At 55.3% G+C, this 25,913-nt stretch overlaps 2 protein-coding genes, 1 long non-coding RNA gene and 1 other non-coding gene across 11 annotated transcripts in view; 1 reads left to right on the top strand and 3 right to left on the bottom strand.

The window, feature by feature from the left end:
• The window catches only part of AP2B1 (adaptor related protein complex 2 subunit beta 1), a 49,362-nt gene extending 32,680 nt beyond the window's left edge, over positions 1 to 16,682 (bottom strand). The window contains exons 1-5 of one of the 2 annotated variants that reach the window (XM_044456078.1): positions 16,664 to 16,682; positions 11,202 to 11,253; positions 9,801 to 9,906; positions 6,444 to 6,579; positions 5,123 to 5,368 (exon numbers count right to left, since the gene is read on the bottom strand). In XM_044456078.1, the coding sequence (XP_044312013.1) occupies positions 5,123 to 5,368; positions 6,444 to 6,579; positions 9,801 to 9,906; positions 11,202 to 11,238 (525 nt within the window). In that variant the 5' untranslated portion in view covers positions 11,239 to 11,253; positions 16,664 to 16,682. Of the gene's footprint in view, positions 1 to 5,122; positions 5,369 to 6,443; positions 6,580 to 9,800; positions 9,907 to 11,201; positions 11,254 to 16,348; positions 16,378 to 16,663 lie in introns of those variants that run through there. The other variant, XM_044456079.1, reaches the window with a different exon arrangement.
• Positions 16,683 to 16,968: 286 nt separating this feature from the next.
• On the top strand, positions 16,969 to 21,767 carry PEX12 (peroxisomal biogenesis factor 12). Of its 5 annotated transcripts, none has more exons than XM_044456176.1 (4): positions 16,969 to 17,013; positions 17,850 to 17,983; positions 18,351 to 18,910; positions 19,965 to 21,767. In XM_044456176.1, exons 2-4 carry the CDS (start codon positions 17,858 to 17,860, stop codon positions 20,362 to 20,364), a joined length of 1,086 nt encoding a protein of 361 aa, XP_044312111.1. In that variant the 5' UTR covers positions 16,969 to 17,013; positions 17,850 to 17,857; the 3' UTR covers positions 20,365 to 21,767. The 5 variants fall into 5 exon arrangements, with proteins under 5 accessions (XP_044312111.1, XP_044312109.1, XP_044312107.1 ...); XM_044456174.1 differs by having other exon boundaries at positions 17,822 to 17,983; XM_044456172.1 differs by lacking the exon at positions 16,969 to 17,013 and adding an exon at positions 17,044 to 17,148.
• Positions 21,715 to 24,239, bottom strand: LOC123036749. Of its 3 annotated transcripts, none has more exons than XR_006417196.1 (2): positions 24,181 to 24,239; positions 21,715 to 22,352 (listed from the first exon to the last, which is right to left on the bottom strand). It is a non-coding gene; the product is annotated as an uncharacterized LOC123036749 (long non-coding RNA). The 3 variants fall into 3 exon arrangements; XR_006417195.1 differs by having other exon boundaries at positions 23,100 to 24,213; XR_006417194.1 differs by having other exon boundaries at positions 23,727 to 24,213.
• Positions 23,534 to 23,646, bottom strand: LOC123036759. The gene has a single exon (XR_006417200.1). It is a non-coding gene; the product is annotated as a Z30 small nucleolar RNA (small nucleolar RNA).
• Positions 24,240 to 25,913: the final 1,674 nt, after the last annotated feature.

Here is a 25,913-nt window from a genome sequence, read left to right as displayed (position 1 = left end):
CCAGAGATGTCAGGCTCCAGCTGCTGCACAGCTGACGGGGCTCTATGGGAGATGCGAACTCAGAACATCTGGATGGCCCAGGCCGCCTTCCCCCACTTTGAGCGAGGTGGGCTTCACAAATCTCCCGCCAGCTCAGCTTGGAAGGCCCTCCTTATTTTAAGAGGCTCGAATTGTTTGCAAATCTGTACACGCATAAACCAAGTACAAAAGAAAAATATCAGGCGTTATATGACCTGCCTAGAAATATCGATTGGAAAGGGGAAGGCTTCAGCAAAGTGGTAAGAACCCAGAAGGTACGAAGTACCAGAGGACACTGTTGTAAAAGCGTCTTATTCTTGGCCGTGCAGGATCAGGCCTGCAGAAGACGAGCAGGGAAGCAACAGAGCCACTGGGGAGCAGGGGATCTTTCACATCCCTGACCCAGAGTTTAAGGCTCCGCACACTACCCTCTGAGAGGTGGCCAAGCCCACGAGCACAGCTAGCTTTCAAATCCTAGCTGCACAGTTTGGGGAATATCTTGAATCTAAACACCGACAGGAAGGTCTAGGGCCTTTACCAATCAATGGTGATCACACCCTTTAAAGCAGGGATGGGGAAATGCTTTCAGCCCAACGCCTGAACTAAATTTCAAACAAGCTCCTCAGAGGTATGACCCAGCAGGAGGCAGGGCCGAAGACAAAAGCGTGGGACTAAAAGAGTTTTTAAAACCCCATCACTGCCGCTTAGAAACTCCCCCCGTCAGTAGCTAAGCCGTTCAACTATGCAGAGAGAGAGCCAGTGTGGCATAACGGTCTCAGGCGATCCGGGTTCGAGTCCCCGCTCAGCCATGGAGCCAACTGGGTGACTCTGGGGCAGCCACAGACTAGCCTACCTCACAGGGTTGTTGTGGGATAAGATTAAAGGCAGGAGGGGGAGAATTATGCAAACCGTTTTGAGCTGTTTCCAAGAAAAAAGGTGGGATGCAAATCTAATAAATCAATAAACAAGTGAGGGGGAGATTGCACAAAAGGCAGGAAGGTACCAATTGACCTTGACTGAGCGAAAACAGTGATGAAGAGGGGTGTCAGCTTTTGATCTGCTGGAATGGAAGATATGATGAAAATATACCTACCTGCATTTTGGTTTATTCATGGTTTGTTGCAGGGGAAGGGAACACAATTACTCAAAGGTGAAAATCACAATAATCTCAATTACCTATCGCTCTGTTCTCTCTGCACTCTGCAATTGCCAAAGAAAGAAGTGGAAACCTTTCAGAAAGAGGCTTTTCAGGACCAGCGTTCTCTGTTAGAGCAAAAGGCAGCAGAAAGAACGGATTTTTCCTCCCCCTTTTCTACACAGCAGCCAGCAAGTGCCGCCTGTTAGTGCAGGCGCGTTGCCGGGAAAGGGAACACACAGCTGGTGCCGCCGCGCCGCAGCCGGGAGGAGCAATCGCCCGGAGAATGGGCACTTTTCAAAACGCGGCCTCCGTTCAGCATCGGGAATGACAGGCTGCGGGCAGGCGCCTGGCAGGCGGCGGGGGAAGTTAAGGGGGCGCCTGCGCCTGAAAGGACCGCGGCGCCAGCAGCTGATTGGCCGGCCGGCGGGCGGGCGAGGGTGCAGAGGGGAGGGCCGGGCCGGGCCCGTGCACCTGCCTGCGCAGCCCGTTCGGCGTGGGCTGACGGTGGAGAGGCGGCAGGCCTCCTGCCCGGCGGGAGGCTGCCCTGCTTCCGGCAGGGTCGCCGGAGCGCGCCAGCGGGCGCAAAGGTGGCCAGCGCAGTGCCCCGGGGAGCCGCGGGGCCCTCACCGGGCCTCCCATCCCAAGCCGCTTGTGGGGCGACTCGGGCAAAGGCTCCCGGGTGGGAGGGCCTGCCCTGCACTTCCGCGCTGCTCAGGGGCTGCAGCTTTCCAGGTGGCAGAACTGCACCGCACGGGCCTCTGGGAAACTGCCGCCTGAAAGCGCTGGGCGGGTGAAGCCAAAAGGCCGGAGGAACGGCTTACAAAATGCTGGCGGTGACCTATAAAGCCCTGAACGGCTTAGGACCTGGACATCTGAAGGAGCGGCTCCTCCCTGCGTGCCTTCTGGCCCCTCTCTGGGAGCCCTCCATGAAGATGAGGAGGGGGGCTACCCGGAGAAAGGCCTTCTCGGTGGTGGTGCCTCAGGCATGGAATGCGCGCCCCAGAGAGGTCCGCCTGGCACCATCTCTGCATTCTTTTTGGTGCCAGGCTAAAACCTTTTTATTTGCCCATTATTTAAGGTTGGCTAGGTTTTAACGTGGATTTTATTTTATTGGACTAACTGGATGCTATGCTTCATTTTATTGTTTTTATGGTAGACCGTCCCACTCCCAAGCCTGACAGCTGAAAGCTTTAAATAAATGAATAATGAAATAAACAAATAAAATTCCTTGGCACAAGATGTGTCCAAGACCGGTGCTGGCAAAGTTCAGGCTACTGCTTGTAAGAACCTTCCCCGGCCTTTGCTTGGATTCCTCAGCGGATGAGGGCCCTCCCCTCCTCTCCAATCGCCGTGCTAGAAAAGCAGGGATGACGGGCATTCCAACAAGCAAAGCAACCCAGTCCTCAGTCACAAACAAACGCAGCATTTCTGACTTAGAATTCAGCAATCGACACAGAAATATTCGTTTAACCACGTATTTCCAGTTTCAACCAAACTTTAACTTTTCTTTAAACTGAAAAGTTTTACAGGTAATTGTTAATCCCAACCAAAAATGGCATCCAAGGAACAGAAAGCACCGAGTGCCCTCTAAGCTTCTTCTACATCCTGACACCCTTGTCCATACGGAAATGGCAGAAAAAAGAAACCCTGCTTTTCAACCAATGGACCAACCTGTACTGGTTTAACAAAACGGCCAGAGACGCGCCTGCATGCAGCTTCCCCCAGCTTGCCGCCTTTCAGATCTTTTAGCAACAATCCCCAGAATTTCTTCAAGATCCCCAGCAGGGTCTTCCTGGAGGCACCCGCTTAGCTGATGTAGATGGAAGGACAGGCCAGAGGGCCTCCAGATGGAAGGATCGTGCTAACCAGCAGCCGGAAGGCATCGTGCAGAGAATCCAGCTTTTTCCTATTATTAACGCTTTTCAACAGTGAGAAAACCAAGATGGAAGCAGTGGCAGGAAAACAGGGGACTGCCCTGATGAATCCCACGGACAAGGCAAGGCTTCTCTGCCGTGACCAGCAGCCAGGACTCTGGGCCAGTTCCGCTTCAGCAGGGCGTGATGGGAAGAGCGCTTCCCTTGATCCGGAGACGCAGCTCCATCAGCAAGGCGGGTGGGACCCGCCTGCGGCCGGGCATTCCCCACGTCACTCGTGCACTGCCCAGGAAGCCGGGGCATCAGGCACCACTGACAGGAACTGCTCTGGTTTCTGCGGGGGTCCCCGCGAGGCCCACTCGTGCGGGGCGGGTGCCGCAGAGCTGGCAGGGAAGGGCAGGGCGGACGCCCTCCTGGGAGACGGCGGCCAAACCCGCTCAGGCTGCCCTCCGGGTGGGATTCTCGGCCGTCCGGCAGTCAAGCACTGCCCCCTTGTGGCCTGTCCCAGCCAGAGCCGGCCCGGCACGCTCCCCGCCTGCGGCACCGGGTGGAGTCGGTGGGGGGGCTAGATTTGGGGGCGGGGGTGCTGTGATGTTCCTGGAAGTGGGACACAGGGGTGGGGGAGGGGGGTCCTTTCCCAAAGCACAAGCGCTCATGAGGAAAGACAGAGGCGGATCGCCCCGCAAGCTAGCAGGAACCGGAGAGCCTCAGAGTGGCTTCTGCTCGGGAGGTGGCCTGCTCTGACCCTCAGCACCCGCCACCTACCTACCTCTTGGGCCACATTTTTCCTCCCCCCGAGGCCCTCCATGCCCCCCCATGAAGATCCAGCTCGCCTGCCTCCAGCCCCTTCTCCTAGCCCCACTTGCCTCGGGGGCTTCGGTGACGTCACAGCCCTGCCGCAATGACCAAGAAGGGCTCAGAGATTACGTTTGCGTGTTTTAAGTGGGGGTGCTGAAGGCCCTTCCACCCCGGGATGGGTTCCATGGTGGGGGGGGGGGGCTTGTGGTGTGCAGGGCCAAAGCAAAAGAGGTAAACGTCTTTTAGCCTGAAGTTCTTGCTGTTGGTCACTCAGCCCGAGAGGAAGCCTTTCAAATCTTCTGGAATGGAGGAAGAACTGCAGGAAAACTGGGAGATGGCCAGACCTTGGGGAGATGGAGCAGAGCGGCATGGCCTGGAACTGCTCCCCAGGTCCGAGGCTTTGCACCTCTGCTTTAAACTCGCTGGAGCTGCTGTTTGGCAGAATTACTCTGCTGAAATTAATAAAATAAAATAAACACATGCACACTCTTTTAATATGAGGCCCTGTTCTTTCCCTTGCTCATTCTCGGGATAAAGATTCTTTTGTCTCTGGCCCTGAGGATAGTTAAATAAATGCTACACAAGAACAAGAACGGGAGCCTTCCTGCTGCTCTCTCACCAGAGGAGCCGGGGGCGAGAACGCCGCGTTTCTGAGATCGTCACTGTTCACAGCGAGGGTGCCTGCACAGAGCCTCGTTGGAGGGGTGCCCGTGGCAAGCCAGATGGGACACTGTGTACTCTGTGGGGAGTGCAGAGGGAACGGAGCACCTGCGGATTCCACCGGTGCCATTCCCTTGGGAAGACCACAAGGCTGGCCAGAGGAACTCTCGGGCCCTCCTCAGGGAGGGACTTTACCCATCTGCCACGGCCTTCCACTCCAGGGTGCCCTCGGGCAGGGTGGGGCAACCTCTGCCTGCACCCCCCGCCAGGAAGGGAAGCTGGGAGATCCAGATGGGCCTGGGGGTGGAGGGAGGCCAGATCCAGTCCTCGCAATGGGGAAAGGGAACCGGGGCTTGCAGGGATGGGGGGGGGGCTGCTATTTTTAATTAATTTCCACTTAATCCAGTGGAAGAGGCATGCTGTCCATTCAAGGTGGCACAGCCCCCCCCCCCCCCGGATGCCAAGGCAAGGCTGGTCCTTCCCAGGCCCCCCACCCGGGAAGCGTCCTGCCCACTGGGGAGGAAACCACTGACCGTGGCGCAGGGTGGGGGCTCGAACCTGCTGCGTGGCCTGCGCAACATGCGCGCTCTTCCAGGGGCCGAGACGGGGGGGGGGGGGGGGGCAGGCGCGTTACCATGGGATTGGAGTCCGCGATGAGGTCCCGCAGGGAGTCCAGGAAGCCCTGGTCCTCGACCATCTGCGCATTGATGTCGTGCAGCTTGGCCACGCAGACGGCCGCCGTCTTGCGCACGTACGGGTCCTCGTCCTTCAGGCACTTGCGCAGCGGCTCGCACAGGTACTCGGTGATCTTGTCCACGCGGATGCAGCCCATGGTGCGCACGGCCAGGGCACGGATGAGGGGGTTGGGGTCCTCGCAGTCCTGCCGGGGAAACGGGGAGGAAAAGAGGCCGCTGGTGAGAACAGGGGAGGCGCCGTGCAGAAGTACGGGGTGCCAAGCACCCCGGAGTGGGAACGCAGGCAAGCTGTGCTCGGCTGCAGTTTTATACTAGCAAAATGTTACTCTCTCCCAAGAGGCCCCAAACTGTGAACAGTTTGGCCCATAAAAATGCTTGAAGTCCCACGGCCGACATCACCAAAAGTTCAGACACGAACGGCTACCCAGGAAGCGACAGCTGCAGAGGGCTGCGACTCCTATTCTTCCAATTTTCTTAATATCATTGCTATGCCACCCAACAGCGGAAGCTCTCTGGGTGAGCCATCAATGCAGGACAGCAGAACTTAGCTGGGCTGCAGGAGAGAGTCCTTGCAGGCCTTTGGGGAAGAAGGGGCTGCGTTGTGTGTGTGTTCGGGGGTGCAAGAGAAGCAAACGAGCTGCTAATAGTGGGAAAGGACGGGGCAGAAGTAAAGGTCTGGATCAGATGCATGGATTAGACTATGGCCAGCCTTTTAATGTGGCCAAATCTTATGCCTTCATTTTAGATTTTCCACCAAGAACAAGCCAAAAGATTCAACGTGCTTTTCTGCCCGAGCACCTGGGGAAGAAGTGCTCAGGGTGGGGGGGCGCCTTTCCATCACCCGCATCAGGCAGCACGGCAGATTTCCTCCCTGGAAGGGATTTTGCCAGCTGCTGGGAGACACCAGGCGTCGGGATTCCCTCAGAGAAGGGGAGGCGAGCAGGTGGCGGGAGGGGATCAGGGCCGGGTGCAGTGGTGCCAGGACGCCGGGGGGGCGATGGGGGTGCATCGACGCCCAAGCTCACAGCAGCAGCTTCGCCCAAGCCCCAAGCCAAGTGGAACCTGCCCCGCTCACAGCCTCTGTGGAAGGGCCGTTTCCTCGAGGAGGTTCGGCATTTGAAAAGGGGGAAGGCTGCGAGGCGAGGACAGAGGGGGCTCCGGGTGTCCCTGCGGGAGGAGGCCCCACTCCTCGCCGTCGGGGGGCGGCGGCCGCTGTGCCGGGGCAAACCATCAGGCTGCGGCGGCCGAGCGCCAGGTCACCTTCACGAAGCTGTTCACGGCCATGATGGCCATGTCCGGCTGGCTCTTGGCATAGTTCATCAGGTACAGGTAGACCAGCTTCTTCAGCTCCAGGTTGTCGGTCTGCATGCAGTTCACCACGTCCGGGAAAAGGGAGCTGGCGAGAAATGGGGGGGGGTCAGGTTGGGGCACCAACTTGGAGACCAGCGAGGCCACCTGGCACCCCTCCCCGGGATGCGGATTACAACTCCCATCACCTCATCTAGGGATGCAGAGACTTAGCAACATCTGTTGCATTGGCATTTTGTGGATTGTCAGGCACTTTTTGTTTCCCAGTGTGTTCCTAGGGTTTTGTGCAAATCCACATTTGCACGAATTTGTACACCCAAAAATGCATGCATGCATGCCTCTCAAATACTCAAGCCCCCCCAAATGCACATTTTCGATTTTTTCTTTTTCTTTATGGCTAAGCTTGCAGAAAATTATGGAATGCAAAAAACATGCAAAACCCCAGCCTGCAGTTCTGTGATATATGGAAATGAGGAAAAGCCCATCGTCTGCAGAATCCAAGGGTCGGATTCATAAAAACTTGTGCTCCTCTCAAGTGTGAAGGATTCTGTGACTGGCAGAGTCATCCGGCACAACTGGAAGATGCCACCTTGTGGACTGTTCTGCCGGACTGAGAACGGCGCCTCAATTGTTTGTTTTATTTAAAGTTTTTATATCCCATACTTCACCGAGGCTCCGGATGGCAATATTGCAAGCGACAGTCCCACAGCTTGCTCTCCGAGGCCCTCTGAACAGCGGGCAGGGCGATGTTCATCCTCGTCACAAATCACGTGGCGCACGCCCCATTTGCAACCCTGAACAATAACGCAGGAAGGAGCGCGACTGGCGGGGGGGCACACCGTTTCTGGAACCCACGCTGGTGCTCAAGGGTGCACATCTGCACAAGCACACAGCTCTTTCCACGCCCCGCGTTGCCGTGCTTCGACCCACGGGGCGGAGCAAGGTCACCCTTTATCGGCAAAGTCTGCATTTTTCCTGATCAAAAATGGCCCAGTGGGGCAATACCAAGATTGAGGCAACCCCAGCTTGGATGACAAAAACGAGAAGGCAATGGGCGCGACAACCACATGTTCATTCACCCCTAGACCGAAGCACCCGAGGCCAGATCGGGCATCTCGAGAAGCAGGCACCTCATCCCTGAGTGACGGGGGCTTTCTCAACAGAGGCTTTTTCCGACTTTCCATCAGAAAAGCTGCACCCTCTTCAGAGCACTTCCCTTCTAGAAGGCATGGGGGCAGTCCAGTCCAAAGGAATACCCCCAGGCCAGGCAAAGGGGCAGCCCTGCTGCCTCAGGCCAAGCAAGAGCCCGTGCGGCACCTGCTGTGGCTGCTGGACCGCGTGGCACGGAACCCTCCCAGCCAGGAGCCCCGCGAAGGAGCCCTCCTGCCCCTCACTTCGCTTTGTTAATCTCCCAGGTTGCTGACGGGGACTGGGCGTTCCTATCACATAACCCCAGTCCTCTACCAGCTTCACTGGCTCCCCATCGAAGTCCGGGCTCAATTCAAGGTGCTGGTTATCACCTATAAAGCCCTTAATGGCTTGGGTCCTGGGTACCTGAAGGAACGCCTTCTTCCATATTTGCCCTCCCACCCCCCGAGATCAGCAGCAGGGGCTCTCCTCCGGGAGCCCTCCGTGAAGGACATTAGGAGGGTGAGCACACGGAGCAGGGCCTTCTCTGCGGTGGCGCCCCACCTCTGGAATGCACTCCCCAGAGAGGTCCGCCTGGCGCCGTCATTATTTGTTTTTCGGCAACAGGCTAAGATCATTTTATTTCAACAATATTTTAATAGCTTTTAACATCAGCTATATAGGTTTTAATCTGCAGCCAGGGTGGATCTGGATTTTATCTGTATTATTTGTATTGTGTTTTATTTTATTTTCCTTATTTGTGTAAGCCATCCTGAGGCTGTGCAAAAGGACGGCAAACAAATTGAATGAATGAATGAATGAATGAATGAATGAATGAATGAATGGCTCCGGATTCAAGTATTAGGAGATAGATGAGACAATGCTGTCACCACTTTCTCTACATGGAGCACTCTTTTACAAATCCCCAGCAAAGCTTTCATTCAGCCTCACGTCCTCCAGATGCTTCAGGCCACAACACCCAGGAGTCTTGACTGCTGACGGTGCAGGGGCTGATGGCAGCTGAGGCCCTAAGCATCCGCAGAACACCCGATTCGGGAAGCTGTTCTCCCCCCACCCCCCACATTCTTCTACACTATGGACTTGCGTTGATGAACTAGGCTCCAGGCTGGACCCAGAAATGACGAGATGTGATCTGGGTGCCCGTGCTGAGAAACATGACCATCTCTCCTAAACCTGCCATATTAGCATTGGCAGCCGTGGGAATTACCTTTTGATGGGCTCAGGAGAATGCTTTCTGGGAGAGCCAACCAACCAGCCCCCTCCGACATGGAAGGTGGCAGAAGTGGGAAGGTTCAGACACAAGGGGCTGAAAGAGCGCCTCCTTCGCTATGTGCCCTCTTGCCCCTGGAGATCCGAGGCAGAGGTCCTGCCCCGGGAGCCGTCCTTGAAGGAGAGCAGGAGGGAGTCCGCAGAGCAGGGCCTTCTCTGTGGTGGCGCCCCAACGGTGGAATATGCTCCCCAGAGGTTTGCCTGGCGCCGATGTTATATTCTTTTCGGTGTCAGGCAAAACCCTTTCTATTTTCCCGCTATTTTAATGTTTTCTTGACTGTAACTGGGGTTTTAGTATATCAATGGTCGGATGCTGTGGGGTTCATTTTATTCTGCTTATTTGTTGTAAGCCGTCCCAAGACGTTCTGCAGGGGTATAGAAAAGCTTTTAATAAATAAATAAGACCAGCAGAAGGAGAAAAAAGCTCATCTCCCTGCCCCCTTCGTCTACTCCCCACAATATTTTAAAGCGCAACCAGACAGTCCGAGTCGGTGGCTCCGGCTCCGATGGAGGTAGTGAAGCAAAGACTGGCCAGACTGCCAGCCACTGGGGCGCTGCTGCCTACATCAAGTGGGGGGCCGGACTGGAGGACCTCCAGGAGTGCCTTGTGATGATGATTCCCCTTGGTCCTGGCCCCACACTCTAGCCCAGTTTCCCCAACCCAGCTCCTTCCAGAAAGCCTGGAGTACAACCCACATTCTCCAGTCAGCCACGCTTTAACCACTAGCTGACACTGTCCCCCGAGCTAAATATATTAATGCTTGCTGAATCTCTGGTGCGTTTGCTGTAGTGTTGTCCCTCTAGCCATTTCCACAGCGCTTCCTTCTCAGGCGTAAGCCCTCAGTGGGGCATGTTCCGGATGGCTGGCGTGGCAGCCTAGCGAAGGGTTACCTGACGTCCTTGCCTACAGTCATAGCTGCGATGACCTTCTTCACCGCCTCTTTTCTCTTCTCCTTCTTCTCATTGTTGAGCTCGGCTTTCAGTTCGAAGATCTCCCCTGGAAAGAAATGGAAGGCCAGGTAAGGAGGGCTGGGCAGGATCAGAGCCAGGACTCTGCTAGCAGCGGACAGCCAGAGTGCTCTGGCAAGCTCACACCCAGGGTAAGGAGCGGCCTTCCAACACCCAGGCCTCATCCATCTCCCGAGAGAACAGGGGCTGCTGGGAGGCTACCCACCCCACACCAGCCTTGGCACTGCGATTATTGCTTTCTTCTTTCCTCCCCATCCAGTTTTCCTCTTATGCCATGTCTATTAGATTGTGAGCCTCTGGGAAAGAGGAATCTTATTTTTTGACAGATGAACTGCGCTTCACAAACTTTAAGAATTCTGCGAGTGTCAAGTTATATTCTTTGCTGTTGGTTTTGTCTTGGTTTTATTCTGCATTATCTTTATTTGCTTCAGTGTTTGTATCTTGTTTTTACTATACTGTCCAGAGAACTTGGGTTGTTGGATAGTTTAAAAGTACAGTAAAGAATCAAGTGGATAATTCCTCATTGCTAATGCTGAGGTATGAATAATCATTTCCGCATGAAACCTTCCCAGCAAGCCAACAGTGGCCACATCCGGCACACCAACAAATTCCGTCATAGAAACATAGAAACAGAGCGAGTCAGAAGGGGTCTCCTAGGCCATCTAGTCGGACCCCCGGCTCCAGCCAGCTCCGCTCACGACATGCCCGCCATGTGCATGCCCAGCCTATCCTTGAACACCCACACCGATGGGGCCTCAGCCACCTCCCGTGGAAGCCCATTCCACACCCTGGGGGTCCTGACTGTCAGGAAGTGCTTCCTGGTATCCAAACTGAACCTGGGTTCCTTGAGCTTGGCTTCACAGGGTCATGTGAAGCCCCTCCTGAGTCAACAGCCAATCCGCTTCACGGGGCAACACCGAGCTTCAGAAATATGAAAGTCACCCCATGAAAAGCTGATGGGCAGAAAGTTCAAGAGCGACAAAGGAAACGGAAGAAAGGATTCTGAATCTCAGGGTGTGGTGGTGGCCCAAGAAACGGCTCAGGGCTCCAGGCAGGCCGGTCGCTCGGGTGGGAGAGGGAGGCTACAGCGAGATGCGCGCCTCTTGCACAGCATCACGTCTGCTCAGTGGGGAAGGAGCAGGTCCTTTTTCAGATTGCGATTCCTTCCAGGGTAGCATGGAAAAGCATGACGCTAACTGTGTGGTCCGAGGAAAGGGGGCAGAGGCGGGAGGAGACTGCGCTGCGGTGATGGGCCAGACCTGCTTCCCCTCTCCCCGGCTACGGCCCCAATCACCAACGCCAGGCTGAGACAAGGAAACAAACCTTTTTTGTTGGTGGTGAAGTATTTGGAGTCCGTCATGACTTACAATCACACCTGCAGGAGAACAACAACAGAGACTTAACAGAGCTTCCCCTCTGTTTGGGGTAATGCAGAAGAATAGATCCAGAACAGGCTCGAAAATGCTTCTGTGCGGCTTCTGCTGGATCCTGGATCCTCCACTCTGTGCACATTCAGGGCGGAAAGATATGGCGAGTCAAGCTAGAACAGCTTGACAAAACAACAATGCGTTCTCCGGGCCTCCACTCTGCCCATGAATATTATTACGATTTCGTGTCTACACCACCCGACAGCTGAAGCTCTCTGGGCAGTTCACAACCAAGCTGAGAAAACACAGACTGCAAACAGAGCAGCATAAAGCAAAAAATGTTTTAACACACAACATTTAGAGCAGTTCAACAGCTAAAACCATTCCAGTACAAGCTAGACCAGACAGAAATTCCCACTCTGCCATTAAATACTTTCAGAAGCTTGGGAGAAGCGCATTTTTCTGCCTAACGGTGCGTGGGATTGGGTCCTGAAGAGGGCAATCCTTTGACCTCTTGACTTCATTGGGATTCTTTGGAGATCAAGCACAGAGGTCTGCTGTCTCCCTGTGCTGACCCCCCGCTGCTGGTGCAGAAACAACCAGGGCTGTGGAGCTGGTCCATAAAACCTGTGACTCCAAGCCCAATTCCTCAATTTATGGTACCTTCGACTTCAATTCCCTCAATTATATAGCAATATGGGAAATAAGTGCACTAGTTCTTGACTTCCTGTATTGACTGAAAGCACTCGATCTACAGAGCATTTCATCACTGCAAACGCGAATCATCCCGCTACTTTTTAGGACCCTAACCTGTTAAAATACATCCCGAAAAGACAACCTGAGAAAAATAGGTTACCCAATTTATCACCTGCGAAACAGGAAAGTTTAACATATTATTTATAGTACAATTTAAATTTATTAAGCATCCAAGTTGGTACATTTTTACCAACTCCGATGCCAAAGCCCCAGAAATGCTGCGCTAGGTGTCTCTTCCGGGATGGAAATGCACCTGGGAAAAGGTGCGTGGCGGGGAGGGGAGGGGGCCGGGCCACTCCATGCCCAGGCTCATCCCAGAGGCTGCAGCCCGTGGTTCCGGAGGTCCTCTCTGTAGCTCAGACGCCGGTAAAGAGTGAAGGAAGGAAGATCCAGCACGCCAGGGACCGTGGCAATGAGCGACACGGAAGGCGGAAGTGCTGGGCCCAGCATCCTTCTGCAGGGTGGCCGACCAGTTGGAGGGGTCTGGACTGCCTCTTCTGGTGGCTGATTCTCCCTGCCAGGCTGTGGGGAGGCACGGGGCTATTTAGCTGCCAGATGTGTTGGGGATTGCGGGGGCTGCAACCCAACACATCCGGGAGCACCAGCTTGGGGAAGGCTGACCGGGGGGGACCCAGTGCTGCTTTCCTGCAGTCCAGCCAGCCTCTGACTCACGCCCTCTAAAGCGAGGCTTCCGCCACCAAGCCCTCTCCTCAGCTGAATGGACTGATTCTCGGAGCCAGCAGGAGAAGAACGGACTCGTGTGAGGCTCTCTCGCACGCAGCAGAAACGGTGCTCCAGCTGGCCCAGGCCCCGTGCCCATCTGCCACGTGGCGGCTCCTCATCGCGGATCCCGCCCCCAGCAGCTCAGCCTGTATCTGGCGCAAGGAAGAGCTGGCGCATCAAAGCGGGGTGACCTCTCTGAGCACCATCCTGCCAAAAAATCCCAACCCTTGGCAGGGGGGAGCAGGAGCCCCGTTTTAATTAACTTTCATTGTGATTTTCTAGTAAGCAAAAGCAGAATGCAATTCTGCATTGGGATGAATCACAAAGCATATGTATCGAATATGTACCAAGGAAAGAAAATGAAAAGGCACATGGGTACCTACTTATCAAATGATGTATCATTCATCAGCGTCAAGAAATGCACTCCAAATGTCATACATACCCAAATACATGTACATCAACTCGCCTGGTTAATGCAGAAGCACAAACATGCATTTATGGGGAAAGCAGAAAGGGAGGAAAACCCATCAGCTCAAGCAGAGAACTGGGCCAGCAAGACAGAACCAAAGCAAAAAGCCTACCCCCATATACTTGGAAATTAAGACTCACAGCACAGGCAAGTGTGAATCCAAACCAGCCCCTTTGCTGCTATGCACAATGCTGGGGATTAAAATGATGCCAAACCCCAACACTGGACACTGGTGCCCAGAAATGTGGAATGCCCTTTGAATGGGGAAGCTCTTGTTTCTCAGGCCCAGAAATGTGAACAGCAGGGATCCGAAGTGGCTTCCTGGGGCAGACTGCAGTCCTCTGGATGGAGGGAACGACGACTTCCATCACTCCCAGCCAACGCCCTGGGCTCTGCCGAAGCTTCAGCCAAGCTTGGTCTGAAACTGCGTGCCTGCCAAGCAAGCAAGACTCTGGTCCAAACGAGGCCTCTGAGTCTTCCTTTGAAACCCACCAAAAGTGTTCGGGAAAGGAAGTTTAAAGTGGGGCGGGCAACATGTAGGCTGGCCGATTCACAGGGCCACAACTCAGGTCAGTGTTGAGGAGCGGTTGCCTGTGGACCTCTGAGTGCTGTGGCTGAGAAGCTGCCCACCCTGGTTTAAATCAAACTCTAGGTGTTGATGGTGTTCCTGCACCCGAGAGCAATCGGGGCTGCCAGAGTCGCAGCGTGAGATCAGCTCCATCTCTTCCCTGTTCTGTGTCCACCTCCGAGGCAGGTGCTCAATATTGTCCTTCGCAAAGCTCTGCCCACCTCACCCCCGGAAAGCTCTTCAGGACAACTCGCCCACCGCTCACAGCCCCACAGGGCTGCCTTTGCCCCGACTCAGCGTGGGACAGCAAAGCTGGAACCCAAGTGGGATCCTGGCCGAGCACCTTTCCAGGTTCTAATCAGTAATGTCGAGGCTCCCCAACCTCTCTGCCCTATGGGGGGGGGGGACACTGCAGTGGCCCCACCACAAATGGCACCCACTGAGCATACGCTTGCGATGGCTGTGACAGGGCCTGGCTAGTCCGAAGAGAATTAAAGAAGAGGAAGAGAGAAGGCAATGCTGGAGGCTGGGTGAGGGCGAGCCAGAGAAAGAGGTGGGGGAAGAAACAGCTGGGGTGGGGGGAAGGAGAGCAGGGCAAGAAGGGAGAGCCACAAGGAGCTGAGGAAGAGGGCTGAGCGGTGGGGCAGAAAGTGCCATGCCCTTAACACCTTGGGTCCCGGACACCTGAAGGAGCGCCCTCTTGCCCCTGGAGATCTGAGGCAGGGGTCCTGCTCCAGGAGCCCTCCTCGAAGGAGATTAGGATGGTGGCTACCTGGAGAAGGGGCCTTCTCTGTGGTGGCGCCCCGACTGTGGAACATGTTCCCCAGAGAGGTCTGCCTGCTGCCAACGCTTCTTTCCTTTTGGTGCCAGCTGAAAACCTTTTTATTCTCCCAATATTTTAAATGCGAATTTGTTTTAATCTGTGGTTTTATACCTAATACTGGATGCCGTGCTATTCTTACTTCCATTGTTATTCTGTCATATTATGGTTGCTGTGAACTGTCCCAAGACGTCTGTGATGGGATGGCATACCAAAGTTTTAAATAAACAAACATATAAATGAAGGAAAAAGAGGGAGTGAGAGGGCCACACTAACATTTTCCAACGTTTTTAATAAAAATGTTCTAAAGGGCTGGGAATTGGGAGCTGCCAGAAGTGCCCCTGGACACCACGCTGCAGACCCCCCGCGCCCCTGCTCACGCCTGCTAGCCAGGGGCCAGTTTTCCTTGCCTCCATCACCAGACCGCCTTTGGAAGGCTGGCCCACTTCGGAAGACCACCCCTCTCTGGGGTCAGCTCGGCCACTCCAAGGCACCCCACCCGGCCCCTTGCCCTGGCCGGCGGTTGCTGCGTCTTCCCCCCACTCGCCACTCGAGAAACCCTCATTCCCTCCGCACCAGCGAGGCCCCCCCAGGCCCCCGGTGGAAGTGCTGAGCCCCTTCCTCCCTCGGAGGCACTGCCCCTCATCCTGGAACACCGGTTCCACCTCTGCCGTCTCTCGTGCTGCCCCCTAGGAACACACCTGCTGAACTGAATGCTTCTTTCTTGCCCCACGGCTTGTTCGGCCCCCCTTCCAGCCCCCCCCAGGAAGACCCAAAGCAGCCCCCCCACAGCTGAAGCGCCTCCCCCGCCCCGCCGCACGTATTTATTTATGCGTTCCTTTCATTTCTATCCCAACCTGCAGGCAAAGCTCCCCGAGCAGTTTACAAAGTCCATAAAAACTATGGACTGTGTAAAATGACAAAAATGCAATACAGTAATTCCAAAATGTAATACAATGCAGTATCAGAATACCAGAAAAAATATTTAAAAGTCTCCCCATGGTGGTCTCTGCCACGCTTTGTTTCATGCACTGCCCATCTCGGGCTGTGTTCCCCTTGGGGTCGAAGGCTCGCTTGTGGAAGAAGGTGGAAGGGGGGGGGCGAGGAGGGCTGTCCTGCCCCCTCCCCCAACATCAGAATACCAGAAAAAATATTTAAAAGTCTCCCCATGGTGGTCTCTGCCACGCTTTGTTTCATGCACTGCCCATCTCGGGCTGTGTTCCCCTTGGGGTCGAAGGCTCGCTTGTGGAAGAAGGTGGAAGGGGGGGGCGAGGAGGGCTGTCCTGCCCCCTCCCCCAACCTCGGGCCCCACCCTGCCCCCATGTCCCGTGAGGATGACGGGAGGAGCTCCTCCTGCAGCACCCCAGGAGGGTCTCCACGCTCCTCAAATGCCCCCCCGCCCTCCTCTCCCCCAGCAGCCAGCTGAGCCCCAGAACAGACCTCCCCCCGGATTTAAACAAAGGCTTGCTAATCTGCAGCGGCGGGCGGACACCCCTTTGTTCCACCCCTCCCGCAATCGAAGGCCACGGTGACGCTTCTGGGGGTCTCTTCCGCAGCCCCCCGCGACTCCCCCTCCCCCTCGTGGCCGTCTCCTGCCAGGCCACCCCCAACAAAGGCCAGCCGTTCTGCCACTCTGGGGCGAGGGGGGCCCGCATCTGGCCCGCCAGCCCCCCCGCCTGCCGTCCGCTCCACTCCCCCCACACACATTTCGAGCCCCCCACTCGTCCTGGGGGCGGGGCCGCCGGCCAAGGCGCCTCCCCCACTCACCGGGGAGGGGAGCCTATCCGGGGAGAAGCGGGGGGGGCCAACCGGGCGGGCGGGCGGGCGGGCGGGGGGACGTCGGGAGCAGCGGCCGCCGCGAGCCGCGAAGACTGCCTGGCTGGGAGGCGGCCGGAAACCGGGCTGGCCAGGAGGACCGACCAACGGCGCCTGCCACGCCTTCCTGCCTAGAGCGCCCCAGAGAGAGGGGCGCATGGGGCCCCGGGCTAGAGCGACGCGGCAGCGCTTCCGGCGGGATTAGCAGGAATCCATAGATAAACGAAGGGAAAGAGGAGCACTACCTAATGCTACTATGGCGTTTACCTGCGCGGGATACGCAGAAGGCGCCGTCTCTCGATCCGGAAAACGGAGCCTTCCTGCATACTTGTAACCGCCGGCGCGAGGTGCTGAGCGGGGGAGAGAAGCACGCGGGAGGGAAAGGGGTCTGAACATAGAGGCGCGGGCCCTAGCGCGGCCTCCTCACACGCCAATGGCGGCTTTCTCCGGAAGTCCCCCCTCCGAATGCCTTCTTTCTATTCCTATAGGCCCGCTTCAGCTCGCCCTAGCTCTATGGCTCTCTGGATATCCGGTAGGGGAATGGAGTAGTTCAGTGCACCAAACTTCCGGTAGGATATCGGCGCAGACAATGAGGCCATAGGCGAAAGGAGGCAGAGGTAGGGGGCGGGGCGAGGGGTGTCGAACTGAAGACCCCCGGGCTTTGCTTCCCGTCTCCATGGGAGGGGGACGTCCTGCACCCCCTTCCCCTTTGAAATGGGGGTCCAGCTCGGAGTTTTCTCTAAACGCAACTGGTGGGTGCTTAACCATGTCCTAATAAAGCACGCTCCTCCAAGGTAAAATAGGAAAGCAGCGCTGCTCAGATGCTGCTGGACTACAACTCCCATCATCCCTGCCAAATGGCTGTCCTGATGGGAGATGCACCCTGGCAACATCTGGTCGCATGCCAGGTTTCTCCATCCGGTATTTAAGACAAGTTTTTTGGACGCCTCCCCTCCCCCCGCATCACTTAATTCCGTTTTCTTTTTCCCATTTTCGGCTTACGGATCCGGGCTGGGCCAGCACCCTCTTTGCTACTTGTGTGCTGCAGAGTTGACCGCACAAATGGCGACAACCCCATCCCAGGGGGGTATACATCTAAAGCCACTGGCCGACAGCCATCCAGGCCCTCCGGATTCCATGTCATTGGTTCTGTATTGTGCCGTTCGACTTACGGTGATTCAGTGACCAAAATATCCTGCTCAGCTCTTGTAAATTCAAGGCTGTGGTCTGTCATTTTAAAATACATCTGCATCTTTGTCAATCTTAAGGACTAACAACTTGCTATGCCTCAGTCACCCCAAAACACTGGGAAGTCTCCAACAACGGTTTATACTCCAAGAGGCCTTAATGTCCTCCATCTAGGTGACGTTGCTTGGAGTCCTAATAAGAAAGGATTCTGGTAACAAACTGTTTTATTTGCAAAAGGGTTTGCATAACTCTTGCAAATTCCCAGACGAGGCCATGGCAGAGCGTGGGGCGCACCTCACCGCTGCTTCCACCTGCGAGGACAGACCTTCCATCTTTGAAGTTGTCGCCCAGGACAGCTTGATGTCTGCAGTGAGACCTGCGCTTCAGCACGTGGCCAAGGTAAGAAGAAAGGCCCCTGGAACAGTCATTATGGGGGCTGTTGCGACTTCTCAGCATTCGCCCAAAGGTCCCCTAATGGCCAGGTGTGGGAAAATGGGGAAAGGTGTAGGTGGAAAACAGAGAGCTTGCTGCTCTATCCTAGACATACGTTTTCTCTGGCAAGAATACTCCATGAGCATTCCCCTTTCCCAAAAGCCTCCCACTGGTGGTTTTCTGGCTCTTGTGCAGGGTTTCCCCACTCATTCCAAAGTGAACCAGGGGCTTTCTGCCTGCAAAGCTGTGTTCTGGGGCATACCCAGGCCAAGGATCCTAGGAAGTGGCTGGTGGATTTCCTTGCACACGCTAGGCTGCCTGTCTTCCGTCTTAGGTGCTGGCCGAATCCAACCCTGGCCGTTACGGCTTCCTCTGGCGCTGGTTTGATGAAATCTACGCCTTCGTAGACCTGCTGCTCCAACAGAGCTACCTCTCCAGCTGCAGCGCCTCCTTTCCTGAAAACATCTATGGCTTGAAGCGAGTCGTTCTGAGAGGTGGGGGTGCTAAGCGGCCAGGGCGGCTGGCCACGGCCGGGCTGCCACGGAGGCAGCACTGGAAATCCCTTTGCTTGCTGGTCTTTGTTCCCTATCTGAGGACCAAACTGGAGAAACTGGTCTCCCGCCTGCAGGAAGAGGAAGATTACTCCATCCACCCTCCGAGGTCCTGCTGGAAGCGCTTTTATCGAGCCTTCCTGGCCGCCTATCCCTTCGTGAACCTGGCCTGGGAAGGCTGGTTTCTGGCCCAGCAGCTGTGCTACATCCTGGGGGGTGCCCAGCACCACTCGCCCCTGCTGAAGCTGGCTGGCGTGCAGCTGGTCAGGCTGACGGGCGCAGACATGCAGGCGTTCGAAGACAAACTGGCAGCCGCTCGCACGGCCCCACAGGCGTCCGGAAGGTGAGTTGGAACAGAAACCAACACACTCCATAGCACCACTCACACCGCCGGAGCGCCCTCTGTTGATCAGCACAATGGGTCAAGTGGTGGCATTTAAAACCACGCAGTGTGGCCGATGGGAGCGTTGTGGGAGCCCCTGGAAAGGGCAGCTCAGATGCTCCAGGGCTGCAGCCGCTTCTCTGTGCGGAAGGGCTACGGCCTCTGGGATCATTTCGCCTAGCCAAAATGTGCGGAAGGGCAGACACGAGGGGAGCGCTCAGTATGTGCCCCGCTGTGGAGAACTGGGCGGGGAAGCCGTTTTTCTCTCGCTGCCCTACTGCAGCCCAACAGGGCCATCCCATAAATCCGTGGGAGATCCAGGGACACAAAGGAGGGGTGGAGCTGCGTGATAGAGGTCGCTTCCGGGAGGGCGCTGGAAGGGGACTGGACACATCCCTGGAGGAGGTGTCTGTGCTACTTGTCCCTGGGCCCTGTGCTGCCTCCAGGGCCAGATGCTGGGGAACACGGGTGGGACATTTTGCCGCTGCTGTGCCTGCTGTGGGGGCTTCCCGTGGGCCAGTGCATGAACGAGTTACTGGATTCGGTGCATTCGGGCTGATCCAGCGGGGTTCTGCTGATGTTCTGAGGGACGCCAACACACCTGGGGGTGCCAGGGTGAAGCCGCTCGCCATGTGCAGTGCGGCGACAGCTCCGCTTTGGGAGAGCTGCTGCTGGGAACTGGGGGAGGCTCGGCCCACGTGCCCCAAACTTTAAGGCTCTCGATCACGGAGACGACATGGACGAAAGAGGCTTGTTTCACTGGAGTGGTTTCCCCCAGGTTCTCATGGCTCCGAGACTCTGGGCCACCCCTCTTTAGGGCGGCTTTAAAAGGATGAGGGTGGCCACGGTTGTTAAAATTGTTGCATGGCGCACTTAAGGGCCAGGCTAATGCATCCCTGGGGAGACGTGTCTGGGAATCCAGACGGCATTTCAGCCACAGCTGAGCTCCAGCTGGAATCCAAGCGCAGGGAAAGCACGCCAGCTCATGCCTCCTGTCTCCCTCTCCCTCCCGCAGCGTGACGGAGCGAGTGTGGCTCGCCCTGCGGAAGGCCTGGCACGGGCTGGCCTTCTCCCTCTCCACTGGCCTCTCCATGAGCGTCTTCTTCCTCCAGTTTCTGGAGTGGTGGTACTCCTCTGAGAACCAGGAGGCCATCAAATCCCTGACTGCCCTGCCGCCCCCGCCGCCCCCGCTGCACCTGGACCTGGGAGCTGACGCCCACCTCCTGCCCAGGCTCAGGACCGTGTGCCCCCTGTGCCGCAAAATCCGCTCCAACGACACGGCCCTCTCCACGTCCGGCTTCGTCTACTGTTACCGCTGCGCCTACAACCACGTCAAGCGCCACCAGCGGTGCCCCGTCACCGGCTACGCCACGGAACTGCAGCACCTCGTCAAGCTGTACACGCCGGAAAACTGAGGGGTGCGCTGGCCGGCGCCTGTCCCCGAGCTCTTCCGTCGCGCATGCAGAGAGCGTCAGCTGCGGTTGCAGGCGGGCCTCCCGTGACTGGATTCTTTGCTTTGTTCCAGCAGGTCAGGTGGCCTCTAAGAGTTTGCTCAGCCTTGCTATTCGCCAAGCAGCCCCCTCCGCCTGGAACTCTTGCTTTCCCGCTCAGCTAATCTCGCAAGGGCAGATCAGCCGAGCAGGATAGCCAGAGGGGGAAAGAACAGCCCTCTTGGGGGGACGTGGGGGCACCGTTCCGCGGTGGACCCTCGTGCCGGGAATCCTGAAGGCTTCCCTGCGAGTCTTCTGTGGAAGAACCGTTCGGGGGCCTCGCCGAGAAGGAGTGGAAAACAAGGGCTGTCTCATTACTCTGTGCAACTAATTATCTTCTGTTCTTCAGCAGCTGGGAAACTTTGCAGTAAAGTGCTTGGCTGTCTCACGTGGTGAGGACAACATGCGGCCGAGTTCGTGGCGGCTTCCCTGCGAGGCGAATGCAATTAAAGCATGAGGCAGAGCTGTCGAGGCGCAGCTCGACCCTTCGGGGCTTCCAGCCCAGCCCTGCTCCCTCTCCTCCCACTTTTCCACCGCTTCTCTAGAGGCCCCTTGTGCCCAGCCAGCCGGCTGGAGGGAGGAAGGGCCCCCTGGTGCCCTTGGCCACAGCCTCCTCCCGCGGGGGCCCTTTCTGTGTGGGAGGGTGGTGCAAGATGCTGCGAGACCATCCCGACAGCCTCTTCCGGTCCTGCCCGCTCTCGCCGCCGCCTCCCGCTCAGCACCCCCGGCTCGCACAGGAGCGGGCGAGGCTGGGTGGCGTCGGCCCCGATGCCAGGGGAGACGAGGGCCCGCCTCGGCGGCCTGCCGGCAGGTGTTTCCCTCGTGCCGCCCGGTGCAAGACGCCCTGCCGAAGCACCAAGCGCTCCACTTTCCACCCGAACCACGAGGGCAGCTCTGCCTGAGGAGGCTGTGCGAGCCAAGAAGCCGAGTGGCTCTTCCTCCAGCGGCACGTCCCCAGACTTTCTGCACCTGCAGCAACACGCAGAACAAGGTACCGGGCAGCCCTCCTTTCTGGGAAGCTGTTCATGGAGAAGGTACATGAGCAAGCGACTTGTCCGTGGAGTCCTTTCGGGGGTACTTTTGGGGAACAGCACATAGCTAGATATTCCCATGCGAAGAGCAGCAGCATCTGGCCAGCACTAACTCTTCAAAATGTGTTAGAGGGTGAACAAGCATGTCGAAGGGCCAGATAAGCTCGGGTGAGCTCTGCCGGGATGCCGTGCTCAGACAGCCGCCCTTCTGAACTGTGTTGTCATTAACGCCAGAACTCTGAAATATATAGAAACCCTTTATTCCGAATAAACAATTGACTACATTCTTAAAACTTCTATGAAATTCAGCAACTTCTGTTTTGTACAGATCAAGAAAACAAACCCACAAGCAGTGCCACTTACCAAGCCCGCCCGCCCCCCCCCGCAAAAAAGGGCATCAATTGTTTCGGGAAAACACTCTCTTTTGCTGCTTCTCATGTATGCAAATTAGAGACTTTTGTGCCCCTCTCATGGCAATCTCGGTCAATGCTGCTTTCAGAAGGACAGACTGGCCTCATTTGCATTGCAATTAATGCTGAAAAGACAAGTAATAGAAGGGTTTTTTCTAACTGGCCTACCAAGTGTGGCCAAAATAGTGGCCAATTTTTCCATGTTGGCCACGGAGTGAGGGCCCAGCCGGTGTAGAAATGCTCCCAGCAGAGTCGTGAACAAAGTTCTGCAGGCCAGAAACGTCTGAGGGCTTCTTTGGAAGGATTCTTGTCTTTACCATTCCCAGCACCCACCTCTTTGCTGAGAACGCGCCTTGCAGCCACTGATGTCCCTTCAGGCACTGGGTTAAAACAGGGTTGGCCAGTAGAAATTCTCAAAGGGTTGCGCTCGGCAGAACTTCTATTTTATCCATCAATAATGCTGAAACTGAATCTGGAAACAATATGAAAAGAAAAGCCCGTTTGCTTAGAGCAGAAGATGTGTGGGGGCTGCCTTCCCACCTAATGCAGGGTTAATACATGTTGTTACACATGTTCGGTACAGATGCACTAAAACAGAATGGCGCACATTCCAGCTCCTCCTCAAACTGGCGCACCGTGGATGCCTCCAACCCGAGGCTCCAGCTATCCATCCCCATGATCTTGCCCTGCCAACATGTCCCGTCCTTCACTGAGTCACTGAGCCCTTCAGGCCAGCTGCTGCGTGACCTTTGCACCCGTACACCGTGGAGGCTGCGTGCTTGTGCATTTCCCCCCTTTGAAAGGAGGCAGCTTCACACGGCTCCTTCCTCCTCCAAAAAGCCAGTCACTCTCGAAGTCCTTTCATACTGCCAGCTTCATTTTTCTGGCTGAGAGGGTTTGTCCTGGATCCAAAGACTGTTTCAGGAAGGCAACCATACAAGAAACTAGCCATGACCATTTATCTTCAACCCTAAGATGAGTAATCCTTTCTTTATATTTGAGCGAGTACGTTAACTGAGCACTGATAGCAGGTGTTCGCCTGAGCCGGGTGCATTCAGTGACTCATTCACATGGTATCCAGCTGCCAATTCTGGGATCCTCCAGATGTGTCCCTGGAACATCCAGGACAACACTCTGATCTTAGCAAAGCACACCCTTCTCCCTGCGTCCTTAGCAGCGGGCCTGCAGCCGTTGGATTTTGCAAGATGGCTTGTCCTACCTGGGAACATTCTGTTATTCTTGCGGTCTCATTCAGAAGTTTTCTCCAATCTGCCTAACTGCAGATATTTAAATGATCTGCTGCAGCACCATACCAAGGAATGGATTTCCTCTCTTTAGAGCATATTCTTCCTTTTGCGCTTGGGCCCAAGCCTCACTAGCTGGACACCTGACATTTCCCATTCTTCCGTTCAGTAGGTTAGCTTACACTCACATCCCTGGGACAATTAATCCCAGCTAATACAACCCACTGCTGGAATCACTTTGTAGGCTGTGTGAACCCAGCTGTGTTAAGAAACCATGGTTTGCTACCCACACACAACACACAAAAAGGGCTGATGAACTGTAGTAGGACACACCAGTGGTAAATGGCCCTGTGAGGATTAAAAGCCAACAATGAGGGGAACAGTGCACCCTGACGAAGACAGCCAAAATCTGCTCAGAGAGAAGATTACGTGATCACGTCCTGGTCAGAGCCAAAACGTCCTGGTCAGAGCCAGGACGTTGCAGCAATACCAGGTCAGACTAGACTTGACTCATCATCGCCTTCGGCTTATCTCGCATGGAAGTCACTGCCTCAAGGAGGGATGGCCCCCAGTCTGGATGGCCTGGAAAGGGGTCTGGATACCTTCATAGGCTGTCAAGGCTTCTAGTCCTCATGGCCAGATGTCACCTCCTTTGTGGGGCGAACCAGCCTCCCCACTCTAGCATGGCGCTCTTCAGACACCTTGGAATGATGGAAACATGCAGCTGGAAGGCCGTCGGGTCCAACCCCCTGCTCAGTTCAGGACTCGAGTCCGCCATCCAGATTCTAACTAAGGGTGACACTGCTTGGCTCCCAAGATTAGGCAGGATCAGGCACTTCCGACGGGCTTGGACTACAGCTGCCACCATCCACAGCCAAATAGCTTCCCCCACTAGGGCGCCAGGCTGAAGTCTTAATTTAAGTGAAATTTCCTCCTATTACTTTTTTTACTTCCTCCTTTCTTTCCTTTGCTCTTTCGCTCTCCTCATGGCCACCCGTTTCCCAAGCCCGGGCATTCATCCATTCACACAACTACCCCGCTCTCCACGCGTCTCACCTCCAGCACCCAGAAAGCCCCTCGCCTAAAGAAAAAATGGCGACCACGGAAGCTTCTGCCCTCACTCTGCCTCCGGCCAATCGCAGCTCCGGGAGTCAGGTCAGGTGACACTCCCCGCAAAGGTTCAGGCAACGCTGTCGCTCCCCCGCCCCCGCCCCTTCGCGACAGATTCTAGAGGAAACGTAAGACAAGCGCTTTCTGCTCACCACCATACTTCGGGTTCCCGTTCTTCGCCTCGCTTTCTAAGAAATCACTTTCCACGGAATGGGGGGAGGGGTGGAGTTGGGCATGGGTCCATTTTTTCTAACAAATATCTACGTATTTGCGATTGCTTTATTATAGTTATACCCCGCTCTTCTTCCCTCAAGGAACTCAAGGCGGCTTGCGAAATTCTTCTCTCCATGTTATCCTTACAACAGCCCTGTGAGGTAGATTAGCTTGAAAGTCCACTCATCCGGCTTCGTGGCGAAGTAGGGACTAGAGCCCAGTCCTGCCACGTCTCCAGTCCAACTCTCTCCAACAATAGACTAAAATTGTCTTGAAAACTGTCTGGCCAGGGCGACTTCTTTTATATTGTTGTTTATTTTATATTGTTAATTTTATATTGTTATTTTTGTATTTTATTGTATTTTATGCTGTGAGCCGCCCCGAGGCTTCGGCAAGGGGCGGCATAGAAATGTTTTAATAAATAATAAATAAAAGGCCGGCACACCAGATAAACCGCCCCCTCCTTTGGACCCCGCAAATGTCGGCTGACCAAGGGCCTGGGCAGAGTCCAAAGACCGATGCATGCCGTTGCGGGCGTTTGAATCGGCGTTGGTCCCCAGTAAGCACAAAAGCGCCCGCACTTCTGGCTTTCCTGCCTTGAGCCGCCTGTGCTTGCTCAGCCCTAAGCCCAGCACGGCCTCGTGAGCGGCTGAGCTGTGCACCCTGCCCAGCACCGCATTCATCACGTCGAATTGCTGAGGTATCCTGGGAGTTGTAGTCCAACCCATCCAGCGGGTGACCTCCCGCTCTGAGGCGTTTGCTTAGACCTGGAGCTTAGCCAGAGCACAAGGAGCAGGCAAGGAAAAACTGTTTTCTTCCTATCACTCGGACAGCACTGAATTCAACCCTTCTACGCTGAGAACTTATAGCAGGACAAGATATTGTGGAAAACAACATTGGATTCTTACTCACTCGGTGAAAGAAGGACATTGAGATAAATTAAGAATTAGTTTTGCTCCCTGTGTTCACACAAGAGGGGTAACTTAACTTGAAAAGAAAAAGAAACGCAGTGACGGAAAAACGAAGGAGCCATTAGTTTAGCCCTGAAGCCTGCCTGGAGGAATGAGGAGGGGCGAAAAGGGTCATTGGCCTGGAAGAAAGTGTTCTGCTTCCTATCTCACCTTCCCAGTAGTTTTATGGGACTGCGGGGGGGGGGGGGCAAGGTGAAGTCAGAGAAGAGTGAACCAGTAAACTTGCAGTTATAAGCACACAGGCCTGATAGATTGATGAATATTAACTTACCCGCCCTGAATAGACAATGGGCTAATTATAATGCACATGTAGTGCATTGCATGTAGATGCATGCAGTGCTTTTTTTGTAAAAAAAAAAAAAAAAAATGCCAAAAAACACGTCTTGGGAGTCACACTTTTACACTAAAAAAGATTTTCAATTCACCGACTTTTTTTGAAATAAAGAACTTATTTACCTTTTGCAAGCCAGTCACTCTGCACACACACAAACATAA

This window comes from Varanus komodoensis, unplaced genomic scaffold (genome assembly GCF_004798865.1).
Source record: "Varanus komodoensis strain SLA01 unplaced genomic scaffold, ASM479886v1 scaffold81, whole genome shotgun sequence".
Classification (NCBI taxonomy): domain Eukaryota; kingdom Metazoa; phylum Chordata; class Lepidosauria; order Squamata; family Varanidae; genus Varanus; species Varanus komodoensis.
The sequence above is the reverse complement of the archived record's forward strand: the minus strand, read 5'-3'. Positions and strand labels throughout refer to the sequence as shown.

What these genes read in the sequence shown, in the direction of transcription:
- PEX12 (XM_044456172.1), top strand. Translation starts at nt 17,073, where the DNA reads ATGGGAGGGGGACGTCCTGCACCCCCTTCCCCTTTGAAATGGGGGTCC. An exon ending in GTTTTCTCTAAACGCAACTG is followed by an intron (nt 17,149 to 17,849) that starts GTGGGTGCTTAA and finishes GCAAATTCCCAG; the next exon opens with ACGAGGCCATGGCAGAGCGT. An exon ending in GCCCCACAGGCGTCCGGAAG is followed by an intron (nt 18,911 to 19,964) that starts GTGAGTTGGAAC and finishes TCCCTCCCGCAG; the next exon opens with CGTGACGGAGCGAGTGTGGC.